The 13,079-nt window shown below is 44.3% G+C and overlaps 1 protein-coding gene across 2 annotated transcripts in view; it reads right to left on the bottom strand.

The window, feature by feature from the left end:
• Positions 1-13,079, bottom strand: part of CPNE5 (copine 5) — a 131,301-nt gene that overhangs the window by 77,524 nt on the left and 40,698 nt on the right. For both annotated transcript variants that reach the window (XM_083509438.1, XM_083509437.1), the window contains exons 4-5: positions 3,649-3,752; positions 1,602-1,641 (exon numbers count right to left, since the gene is read on the bottom strand). In XM_083509438.1, coding sequence (XP_083365564.1) covers positions 1,602-1,641; positions 3,649-3,752 — 144 coding nt within the window. The remainder of the gene's footprint in view (positions 1-1,601; positions 1,642-3,648; positions 3,753-13,079) is intronic.

The raw sequence follows: 13,079 nt of genomic DNA, 5'->3' as shown, positions 1-13,079 counted from the left end.
GGCATGCTGCTCTAATCCTACAACACAGGAGAGGCAGCTGTTTCAGATCTAGTCCAAGGAGGGCGGGATACCAGTGCCAGAGTCTGGGTCTGATTGGCTTCTATCCATCTGTACACAGATGGGTGCATGTCCTGCTTGGTCCTGCTTTGCAGTGAAGTTGAGATGAATTTGGCTGTCCTACCTTCAACAACTCCAGGTTGTACTGGTAACACAGAGGCTGGAGGAGACAGATGGTAGGCTGGCCAGGAGTTTTTGTCTGACATAGCTCCTCAAACCTACTTTGCCTGCTTATTCCAGGACTTTTGCTTCTGCTTGATTTCCATCCTCGGTGAATCTCTGCTTTGGGCCTGCTCTGAATTCCTTCCCAGTCTTGATTCTTTGTCTGCCCCTTGGAAGCATCCATGCCTTGTGCATGGCTTTGACCCCAATCTGCTTCTGCCCTGAACTTGCTGGACCAGATCTGGCCAAGGTTAACTGGGTCTCCTGGCACTAGAGTCATTGTGACTTACCAGAAGGGAGAAGTGGTGGGGAGATGGATGCAGTGCTCCACTAGGGTGCCAACTCTCTGCAGCTACATAGCTCTGCCTCCCAGTAAGATACAGCAATGCCAGTGCCAGGAGACCAGATTAGCACTGCCCCTCCTCACTGGTTGCTCCTGGCCCTATACGGTCCCTTGCCTATTAGGGTGGCCACATGCAATAGAGGATAATGGTCCTATCTTCAATAGCTGTGTGTCACATTTTTGCACATCTATTTTCTCAAACTGAGGCATCAGCATCTGCTGAAATTTCCTCTTCTGACCAGTAATTAAAAGGTACAATAATCCTGTCCACCTTTTCACATGGTCACCTTACTTCTATGGGCAACAGAAAAACAGTAAGTAAATAATGTTCTGGGGTGATGGAAGTTGTAGTCCAGCCACATCTGGAGGTCTAGATTCCCCCCCCCTCCATTCCCTGATGTAGGGAAATTAGAGATAGGAGAACTGGAGGATGAATCAACAGAACAAGTAAAGGAACCTTACACTAAATGAGGAAAAGGAAACGATAACCAGCTAAAAGAAATTAAAAGCGGAGAAATTATTATCATAATCATGCATGAAGACAAGATAAGGGAGGTGTCAGAATACTAAACAGAAACCAAAGCTGGGAACAGACTGATTAAAAAGAGAACTGCAATAATCCAACAAGGACAAAAAGAAAGAGAGAATGAACCAAAGTATAGACAGAATCAGCAGAAAGAAAAGACTGGATTTTAACTGGGTTTTACAACATAGGGGAGGGACCATTGTACAAAGCACATGATGATTTGCATGCAGATAGTCCAGGGTTAAATCCCTGGCATCTCCAGTTAAGAAATGTTCTGCTAGCAGAGAACGGGGAAGATGACCTCTGTCTGAAACTGAGGGGAGCTGCTGCCAGTCAGAGTGGGCAGTATTGGACTAGACAGGCAAATATTCTGACGCAGGATAGGACAGTTTTCTATATTCCTAAGAACGGAATTGTAAGGGGGGAAAAGGGAGACAAGGATGAATGGGTAAGTATCTCAGAATGGGTGTGAAAGGATTGCACGAAGAAGCAGAGAATGTGCCCTTAACTTACGTGTTTTGACAGGTCGGGGCTCTTGGAGTCCACATCATAGCTGCACAGAAAGAGAAGCAGAAACCATATGTCACATTCCAGCCATGTCCTGCCCTGGCATTTTGTACTCTGCAAAGCCTATGCAGCAAATAAGAGCATGGCAGCTCTGCAACATCCGTGGAGTAGGAAACAGCTGCAAGGGTTTTTAAGGCCAGGCAAGCAAACCCACTACTTTCCTTATGTGGGTTCGTATGCTTTGCATCTTGAGAGCAGACTTGAATTGTCTCCTTTATCCATTACTTAAAGCAACCTTCCGTTTCCTAACCTGTGACCCTCCATATATTTTGGACACATGCTCCCATTAGCCCTAACCAGCAGGTCTGTGTTGGCCGGGACTGATGGGAGTTGTAGTACAAAACCTCGGGAGGGCCGCCAGTTGTGGAAGGCTGTGTTAAAGCGACAGTGGGGATTTGCAGGAGTAGCTGCCAGGGAGGGGAGAGTTAACCCTCCCCACCCTCTGTCCAACCAGGAGCTGTCCAAAAATCCTTGCTGCCCTCTCCTCCCCACATAGCAACTAGGTCTTAAAACACCTAAAAGACCTATTGGCACAAATGGGAGTTTTCTTTCCCAAGCCTAACTGTCCTGCAGAGTTGTTGATACAAGAAAAACAATTATTTGGATAGTATCTGTTCTGTGCTGGAGAATGGTTTGTAGGGGATAAAATGGCAAAGGATAATTATGAGGAAGAAATTTGTGTCAGCATGACTTTCTGCTCCCCAAGGGGTCTTTTCCCCCATGCCAAGGGCCTTTGGCAACATTGCTCAATAAAGTACAGATTTCCTAAATAAGGAGGAACTTTGGAGAAGCCAATTTCAGGGCAGAACAGTATAAGAATTCCAAAGGAGAACTGACAAAGCCTGGCTCGATAAGGCAATAATCCTGAGATTAATTGGAATTATTGCTGCCCTTGAAGCTCTGAATAAAAAGAAGTCTGCTGAATTTCAATGCACTTGGGGCTCCTTTCTGTCTTTGCAAATCCTTGCAAGGGAAATACGCATGATTTCTCTTTCCAATATTGTCTCACCAAGCCATCAGATGTTACCCAACCAGACATGTTATTGATAGGCATTGGGCATCTCCAGACTGGCTACCTGCCTGCTTTTTTTGCAGGTGTACAGTGGTACTTTGGATTACATACGCTTCAGGTTACAGACTCCGCTAACCAAGAAATAGTACCTCGGGTTAAGAAGAGAAGAAGAAGAAGAGTTTGGATTTGATATCCCCCTTTATCACTACCCGAAGGAGTCTCAAAGCGGCTAACATTCTCCTTTCCCTTCCTCCCCCACAACAAACACTCTGTGAGGTGTGTGGGGCTGAGAGACTTCAAAGATGTGTGACTAACCCAAGGTCACCCAGCCGCTGCATGTGGAAGAGTGGAGACGCAAACCCGGTTCACCAGATTACGAGTCTACCACTCTTAACCACTACACCACAGAAATCGTGCTCCAGCAGTGTGGCAGCAGCAGGAGGCCCTATTAGCTAAAGTGGTGCTTCAGGTTAAGAACAGTTTCAGGTTAAGAACAGACCTCCGGAACGAATTAAGTACTTAACCCGAAGTACCACTGTATTCTGCAATGTGTCATTGACACAGTACTAGTGGATCAGTGTGTGGATTTACACTGGGCCATCCACACATCAGTCCGTTCTATTCATTGTTCTGTGGTGCTTCCTCAGTGTCGCTTCCGCATTGCCATCTAGAGAAGCACTCTTGCACTATAGCAAAGCAACAGTGAGAGGGTGCGGAATATACTAGAACATTTGTGGTATAAGAAATCACAGCATTTCAGCAGGGACCGGCACTGACTAGAAATAAAGCAATATGTCTACCCAAAAACATTTGCAGGCTCAAATGGCATTGAAGACGGGATCACATATAACTGCCCCGATGCCATAATGAGCACAAATTGTCATGAATGCACTATAAAAAGGACACATGGAGGGGCCATTGAAATTCTCTTTGCACCTTCTCCTCGCCCACACTCAGAATGCCCCGAGTGATGTCACTCACAGATCAAAACGTAAATTCTGCTTCTCTTCAAAAAAGTAATCGAGGATGAACTTGCGCACGAAGTCAGGGTTCAAGGTGTTGTCAATGACTTCGGTCCTGCCAAACTGTGAAGGGAAGGAAGAGAAATGAGATACAGTGGTACCTTGGGTTACAAACACTTTGGGTTACAGACTCCACTAACCCGGAAGTAGTACCTCGGGTTAAGAACTTTACCTCAGGATGAGAACAGAAATTGTGCGCTGGTGGTGTGGCAGCAGCGGGAGGCCCCATTAGCTAAAGTGGTACCTCAGGTTAAGAACGGTTTCAGGTTAAGAATGGACCTCTGGAACGAATTACGTGCGTAACCAGACGTACCACTGTACAATGATGCATACAGTGGCAGGCGGAAGCCCCCAACCTCATATATATGCTGCTGAGACCTGAGTTGATAGGGACTGACCAGGAAATGGGCTTGTGAAGAGTCGTTTCATTCAAACTTCAACCCAATATGTGGTGCTATGAAAAAGATGAACTCCAGGTAGAGGGTCATGAGGAAAAGTACTGAAAATGAACCTGCCAATATCAGAATGCCTTTATATAGATTGGTTGACAAAAGCATGAGGCAGGCAGTCTGCTGGTTACATTCTTTATTATTACATTTATATTTCACCTTTCCTCCAAGGAGCTCAAGGCACACGGTTTTTCCCCTCCCCATTTTATCTTCACAACAACCCTGTGAGGAAGGTTAGGTTGAGAGATAGTGGCTTGCCCAAGCTTCATGGCTGAGTGGGGATTTGAACCCTGGTCGCCCAGGCCCTAGTCCAACACTCTAACCACTGCAGCGCACCAGGAATGCTCAGTCATCTGGTACAAACTAGTTGTGTATTGCAGCAACTGATGCACATGGTGCATCCTATGTAACTCAGCCTACTAAACAGACACTGCTGAAGTATATGGGAGTGGTTTGACCTTTCCAGAGATAGAGAAGGGTGTGTGCGAAAAGAAAATATTCAAACTGAGGAAATGCAAGAGTGAAAACAGAAAGGGGGTGGACAAGAGAGTCAGTGTAAAGACAGGAACCTCTTAGATCTGAAACTGCCAATTTCTTGTTTGCATTGTAAGTATGGTAGCAAAGGGCAGCTGTCTTTGCACAAAGCTAACCTAGCAAGAGTTCATAAAGGCTGTGTGATTAAGTCTCTCTAGGTGCATCAATTAAACGGATGTTAATTATACGTCATCAGTCCTCAGGGGGTCACAGAATAGCGGGGTGGACTTACTGAGCCTTCCTGTCTGCTAACAATTAATATCTTTAGGGGATAAATTAATCCTATGACACAATCATGGTTGTGTGTGTGTCTCTCTGTGTGTGTATTCCAAATGGCAATGGGTGGCTTCTGATGGGAGATACTTCCAAGACCATGGAGAAAGGAATCTGCCCTTGAAGAAAATTCAACTCCCAGCTGTTGTACAATCTGAGTGGTAGGAGAGCCATGTTGTACCTTGTGAACTGAAGGACAGAAAGGTAAAGCTATAGGACCTGATCATTTCTGTAAGAGCGCTGAATTTGTCAGCTGACCACTTGATGGAACTCATTTCAATTGCTGTTTGTAAAGCAGCAAAGCACAGGCTGGAACAAACCTCGGAACCTCGGAAGTTGCCTTATATCAAGTCAGACCATTGGGTCCACCTAGCTCAGCACTGTCTACACTAACTGGCAGTCACTCTCCAGGGTATCAGGCAGACACCTATCTCAGCCCTACCTGCAGATGCCGGAGACTGAACATAGGATCTTCTGCATGCGCTTTGCCATGACTGTGAGTTTGCACTGGTGTGGTAGAAGCACTGTGGGTTCAGTCTCTTTCCCAAGATGTATATGCCATGCATGGGGAAGAGCCGTGGCTCAGTGATAGAGCATCTGCAGGAGGTCACAGGTTCAATCCCCAGCATCTCCCAGTAGGGCAGGGAGAGAGATTCCTTCCTGAAACCAAGGAAAGCCACTGCCAGCCAGTGTAAACAATACTGAAGTAGATGGACCTGTGGTCTGATCTGGTACAAGGCAGCTTCCTGTGATCCTACATATTTGAAGAGCAGAGAATAAAAGGGAAGTATTCTTAACAGGACTGCAGTTGTGAAAGAACAGCTCACTGAAATTCCTGTAGGGAATCAAGGCTTCTAGATTTCCCCATATCTCTGCCTTAGAGATAATGAGATACTCAAAATGGTTTGGTGATTTAATTCATCTTATTTTGCAAAGGCCTTTAGAGAAAAGCAACACATCAGACCACTGCAAATTTGTCAGATTTGTCAGAAATTGGACAGCATAAAGAGTGTTACTTCATTTCACTTTCACAGCAGCTATGAGGGAGATTAGGGTAAGAGAAAGTGATTTGGCCAAGGGCACTCAGTGAGATCCCTGGTGGAGCAGGGATTTAGATCCAGGGATCCCCTTATCCAATCACTTTCGCTATGACATTTAAAGAGGATGATTCAGTTGTGAACTGATTTTTTTTAAATGTGATCTGTTGCATGAAAGACAAGTCCCAGAAAGGTGTTGATATTGGAGTGTTCCACTTCCTGGCTTAATCCACATTGCAAAGGCTACCCAGAAAATTGTGGACTGCTCAACTCAGCACATTGTTAGGGTGTGTCATTTAGCTCTCCAGCCATCCCACCCCTCTATTAAATCAATTCATAACAGCTTTCTCATTTCAGGTTCTGTCTCACAATGGCTGTGTGAAGCCACCTGCAGATTCACTTTTTTGTCTTTCATGGGAAAGAGAAAACAAACCCAACAGGGAGAAATATCTCATTGAGGCACTTGGAATTATTTGAGCTCTGCAAATTAGACTGATCTCAGTTACAGTGATAATAACACTAAGCTGATCATGGGGAAAACCAAGCTATTTATTTATTTATTTATTTATTTATTTATTATTATTATTATTATTATTATTATTACAGTGGTGCCTCGCAAGACGAAATTAATTCGTTCCGCGAGTTTTTTCGTCTAGCGAATTTTTCGTCTTGCGAAGCACGGTGTCGGAAAAGTTTTGGAAAAGCTTCAAAAATCACCAAAAACCTCAAAAAAGGCTACCACACCGCGTTCTATGAGTTGCTCCTCGAAGTCAAGTCGCAACTGTATTAACGGTGTTAAGAAAAAGGAAACAAACTTGCAAGACGTTTTCATCTTGCAAAGCAAGCCCATAGGGAAATTCGTCTTGCGAAGCAGCTCAAAAACCGCAAAACCCTTTCGTCTAGCAAGTTTTTCGTCTTGCGAGGCATTCGTCTTGCGGGGCACCACTGTATTATTATTTCACCTTATTTCACCTTTTCACCTTTCTTCTTCTACATGTTTTAAACTATAAACTAAGTAGCAGTAGTCTCTGTGTATACTTTGTACAGTGACTAGTGAATTTAGGTGATCAGAATTACTAATGACATTGCCATTACACACCCTCCGACATTTCTCCGATGAAAATAGGGATGCCCCATTCAGTAACAATAATTTTACTATTTATACCCCACACATCTGACTGGGTTGCCCCAGCCACTCTGGGCAGCTTCCAACATATATAAAGACAACATTAAACATCGAAAAAACTTCCCTATACAGCAGGCCTCTTCAACCTCAGCCCTCCAGATGTTTTTGTTGTTTTTTTTAATAAAAATTTTATTGGTTTTTCACAGTTTTTTAAAAAGACAAACAATACACAACACAAACAAACAAGCATACAAACAAACATGTATAATTTCACATCCTTTTTTCTTAAACCTTACTTCATTGACTTCCCCATACCTCCCCCTTCTACATCCCACTTTCCAAATTTATTTCAGCAAATCCTAACCCTTGGTTTTGTCGAATTTCCCCTTATTCTATTCTTTTACCTAATCTTTTACAGCTGTAATCCCCTTTTCCCCCAAAAAACTCAACATTTTAGCATTCATTAATTTTACAATATTTCTGAAGATAAATTTTGAATTTCTTCCAATCTTCCTCCGCCGTCTCTTTCCCCTGGTCGCGGATTCTGCTGGTCATTTCAGCCAGTCCCATATAGTCTATCACCTTCATCTGCCATTCTGAGCCCTCCAGATGTTTTTGGCCTACAACTCCCATGATCCCTAGCTAGCAGGACCAGTGGTCAGGGATGATGGGAATTGTAGTCTCAAAATGTCTGAAGGATTGCCTTCAGGCAGCTCGGGGGGGGGGCGGATAACTCCATACCCTCCAACATTTCTCCAATGAAAATAGGGACATTCTAAGAAAAAGTGGGACATTTGGGGATCAAATCAGAAACCGGGATGGCTTCTCTAAATCAGTGACGTCCCTGGAAAATAAGGACATGTGGAGGGTCTGTCATTATTATTACAGGCCTCTGCCCCAATCTTAGATCATCATTCCAAAATTTAAGCTTGCCCGTATCATTATTCCTTAGTTGCAATGGAAACATGGCAGGCCTTGCTGGCATTTTTCTGTGTATGATACTCAAGAATTAGGATGACGAGGGGATAATCGGCAAGAGGATTAATATGCAAACATCTCAGCAATAGGCCAGAGGGGGAAAAGCTTTAAAGTCCTGTTTTATTCTTACGGTTCATTTCTTTCACTCTCTTTCTGTAAGGCAAAGTGTGAAATTTAGGCAAAAAAGTTACTCTAATGATAAGAAAGAGATTACATGATACAGTGAGAATCCTGTGGAAGTAAGCCTTATTATGGCAAAGGAAAAAAGGAAACTAGAAAAACGCATTTCTGAGTGTGAATTTCTCTTGCCCAAGGACTCCTATTCCTCAACCTCAGCTTGCAGCACAGGTAAACAGGGTCAACACAGAACGTTGCTCCCCCAGAGGGAGCACCTGCCCTGCTCTGCCCTGGATAAAAAGAATCATGATGAACAGAGCAAAGGCCGACATCTCTGATCATGAAAAGTTGCACTTTCCTTCCATCTCATCACCACAAGGTTTAGCATAAATAAATCCATGCTTGCCTATTCAAAATATTTACACTTTGTTGACTGAAGAAGGAGCTAAGCACAATATATAATTAAAACTAATTCCCATATAGTTGGTACGCTTGCCAGGCAGAGGTGGTGAACGGAACCTCTTTGTCTGAGTCACTCTCAGGATGCATCTGTTATGTTAACCAGGGAGATGGACAGATGCCAGAGCTTAAAATAATAATGTGGAATAATTCTCGCAATTTGCCCAGAGGGCCACCTCGTCACAGGCTGAGCATCTGCTCTTTTTGAGAAAGCAGAGACATCAAGGTGTCTTCAAGCTGAACGTTTCTTAATGCCGTTTTTTAAAAAAAGGAATTCAGGAGAGATTCGGGAATTGCACTATTGGCAAAGCTACTTGGGGAAATAAGAAGATAAGACAAGCCTGTTGGGTCAAGCCATCTAGTGCAGCATCCTATTCTCACAGTGGCTGAACAGATGCTTGTGAGGAGTCTGCAAGCTGGACATGAGAGCAACAGCACTCTGCTCACCTGTGATTCCCAGCAAGTGGTATTTAGAGGCAGGTAAAAGGTAAAGAACCCCTGGACGGTTAAGTCCAGTCAAAGGCGATTATGGGGTTGTGGCGCTCATCTCACTTTCAGGTCGAGGGAGCTGGCGTTTGTCCACAGACAGTTTTCCAGGTCATGTGGCCAGCATGACTAAACTGCTACTGGCACACGGAGGACTGTGACAGAAGCCAGAGCACACGGAAACGCCATTTACCTTCCCACCACAGTGGTACCTATTTATCTACTTGCACTGGCATGCTTTCAAACTGCTAGGCTGGCAGGAGCTGGGACAGAGCAACGGGAGCTCACTCCGTCATGGGGATTTGAACCGCCAACCTTCTGATCAGCAAGCCCAAGAGGCTCAGTGGTTTAGACCACAGCGCCACCTGCGTCCCCTTGGTATTTAGAGACATACTACCTCTGAGAGCACCAGCCCAGGAAGTTTTTTCACTTAAGGCAAAACAGAAAGTGGCACCTTCCCCACCTCCTCCTCCACTGCCACTGCCCCCTCCCCTGTTGTCTCTGCCTGAGGTGATTTGAAGTGGCACACAGAAGCCCAGGCAAGCTGAAGGAGGCTGAATATGAGCAGGCAGCAGCAGAGGGGCAGCGGTGGAGGAGCAGGAGGAGGCAGGCGAAAAGCGACAAACACAGGAGGCAGCAAGCAGCACACTCCTCAAGGCACAGATCTGCCACCCCTTCCAGCTGTCCCCAGCCTGCTGCCTGAGGCAACTGCCTCACCTTGCCATCCCTGACAGCAGAGGTAGAGCATAAAGGTAAAGGTAAAGGGACCCCTGACCATTAGGTCCAGTCGTGGCCGACTCTGGGGTTGCGGTGCTCATCTCTCTTTATTGGCCTGCATGACTAAGCCGCTTCTGGTGAACCAGAGCAGCGCATGGAAACACCATTTACCTTCCCGCCGGAGTGGTACCTATTTATCTACTTGCACTTTGACGTGCTTTTGAACTGCTAGGTTGGCAGGAGCAGGGACCGAGCAATGGGAGCTCACCCCTTCGCAGGGATTCAAACCGCCAACCTTCTGATCGGCAAGTCCTAGGCTCTGTGGTTTAACTCACAGCACCACCCGCATCCCATGTTTAATTTCTTTACATGCAAGAAGGTTTTGGCAGGGGCCAGGGAGGAATCAGACATGCAGACCTCCTTGTCCAGCCTGAAGTGTCATTTCCTAAGATAAAGTTGATACTGCTACAAGTATAAATACGGCCTCTTACAACTATTCACCGCTCTCATGCCTGAGCACTGAAAATCCTGTTCTTCCACCCCCCACACTTCTGAGATAAGATTGGGGAAGCACCCTTCCAAGTCTTTATTCAGGAGCTAGAAAGAAACCGAAGCTTCCTGATGCTCCCTCTTGCACCCCATACCAACTTTCAAGCTCGCAATCACAGAAGAGCAGAAAATACCATCCCAAATGACTGGTGATGCCAGAATCAGAGCTCTTTCTTCTTGAGTCCTGAGCGGCTGCTCTGACAGTTGAGCTGTTTCAACCCCTAGACGGAGGCTCCAATTAAGACAGCAACATTTGCTCAAGCACTGAACAGGACCAATTTCCTACTTTATCCTCCACATCATCCCATGATGTTTACTGTCTTTTGCACATTCTTCCCCCATGCTTCTTTACTGCCTCCACTGGGAGGTGAGATGTGGATGATGGGTGGATAGGTAGGAGCTGGGGAATGCTAGCCTTGCAGCTGTACGGCAGTGGAGATATAATACAGGAAGCCAAAGATAGCCTCAAATATTATCTCCAGATATGGGGCAGTGCTTCAGGGAACAATTATCTGTGATGAGTGGTAGTATTAACCACCACTTCATTGTGCTAATTTGTGTCCATTGTGCAATAACACAGAATGCCATAAAATGTTCTGAGAAGCAGCAGATGAGTTGATAGGCACGGGACCTGCTTTTAATAATTAAAGTCAACTCTGGACTTAAAAGTTATTTCACACCAAGGGGACTTTGAACCTCAACAGAATCGTGAAATGGACTAGGTCCCCATCTTAGGGGAGAAATCAAGACAGCTCAGTCTAAACAAGCAAACAAATTTCAACATCGTCCAATGGGACAATGTATATTTTACGACTCAAAAAGTGTAAGAGTGAGCCCAAGGGAAATACCAATAGGTACAAGATGGTTTTAATAAGAGTTGTTTCCCATGCTTCAACTCACATGCTTTTGATTGGCTTATACAGGCAGTAGAATCAAGAGGAAACTCTTTTTCTGGATAGTAGAACATTAGTTGGCATGTCAGGAGCCAGAAATCCAAATGTTCTCCTGCCATACACACACCTGAAGGCAGAAAACTAGTGTGGCAAAGAGAAGTCTAGTCTTTTCCCTAGTTTTCCTATGGCAGCAAACCACCTCCCTGCAGGAAGCATCACACTATAGCCTTAATGGCCCCTCCAGGCTTGTGTTTTTTTGTGGGCATATCCTACAACATGTCCCTGATGCAATAATAGAGCATTAGTGATACATTCAATTGAGATTGCATTTAAAGGGAAGGCATACTTTCCAAAACAATGCAAGCATTGAAAATTCAGCCATCCTTTGAAATTCACACTTCTCTGAATTTTGCAATGCAGTTATCCAACCAAGCAACAGGCAGAAAAATGCACATATGAGAGTAAAGTGTCCATAAAAATACATATATTAAGCAAAACATACCCACAAAAACCATTATTTTAGAGGGAAATATGCATCTATCAGGCAAAATTGAGCATATTAGGAGAAATTTCCACTAAAATGCTAATGAATTTTAATGAAGACTAAAGAAAAAGAAAAAGAAATCACAAACTCAAACAAGCAAAGAAGAATTTTGCCCCCCCCACAAGTCATTACAGCAGCACAGTCAAACATCTTCTCATGGGAAATTATACAAACTTCCAGGCAATTTTCCCACTCAGCCCCCTGCAGCTTCAGGAGAGAGAGAGAGAGAGAAAAATACACCCATTAAAGAATACTTTCATGATTTAATTTTGTAATTTCTTATATATAAAAACTAAATAATTAAAAGTGACATTTTCTAGTTTGCTTGTCATTCTTCTCTTCTCTTTTATTTTTTCCTTCAAGATGCATGAATGCCTAAGCTGCAGTTCTACGAGGGAATGTCTCATTGAATTCAATGGGACTTACTTCTGCGTAGAAATCCATACACTTGCATTCTAAGTATCTATATAGAATGTTTCCTAGGTGCTCAAAGCACTTTGAGCACATCCCAACAGCCATCCTCCCAGCAATGCAGTAAAACGGGCCAATATTATTATCCTCATATTGCTGTTGGGTTGGAGGGGAGTGAGACTTGAGAGGTGGTGACTTGCTGTGCCCACCCAGGGAATTCATGACTGCAGTGGGATTTGCACCAATGACTTCTTGGCGCACAATTCACCCTGTTAATTACTACAGAAGCTCTCGATAAGCCTCCCTCTCTTCACTTTCACAAACAACAGCCCATGGTGTTGATTCAGCAATTATGCAGCTCACAACACTGATTTGGGTGATACAAATGCCATCTTCAGAGAGATGCCAGACCTCTTCCTTTTTAGTCTGGGAGTTTCCTTTTTAGTTTAGGTGCAATACCATGGACAGCATCACAAAGAACTAATTGGGGCACCCCATTTTACTACTTGCCCAATATTCTCGAAACAGAGCTCCTGATCCAAAGTACGACAGTGGAATTTGCTGCCAAGGAGTGTGGTGGAGTCTCCTTCTTTGAAGGTCTTTAAGCAGAGGCTTGACAACCATATGTCAGGAGTGCTCTGATGGTGTTTCCTGGTTGGCAGGGGGTTGGACTCGATGGCCCTTGTGGTCTCTTCCAACTCTATGATTCTATGATTCTATGATTCTATACTAACAGTTAGGATTGAACGACTGCTTACAAATCTGAGAATTCTCTCAATATTAATAAAAATAAAATAAAATAAAATAAAATAAAACT

Source organism: Podarcis liolepis (genome assembly GCF_965112155.1).
Source record: "Podarcis liolepis genome assembly, chromosome: 6".
Taxonomy (NCBI): domain Eukaryota; kingdom Metazoa; phylum Chordata; class Lepidosauria; order Squamata; family Lacertidae; genus Podarcis; species Podarcis liolepis.
This window is presented reverse-complemented; position numbering and strand designations above follow the sequence as displayed.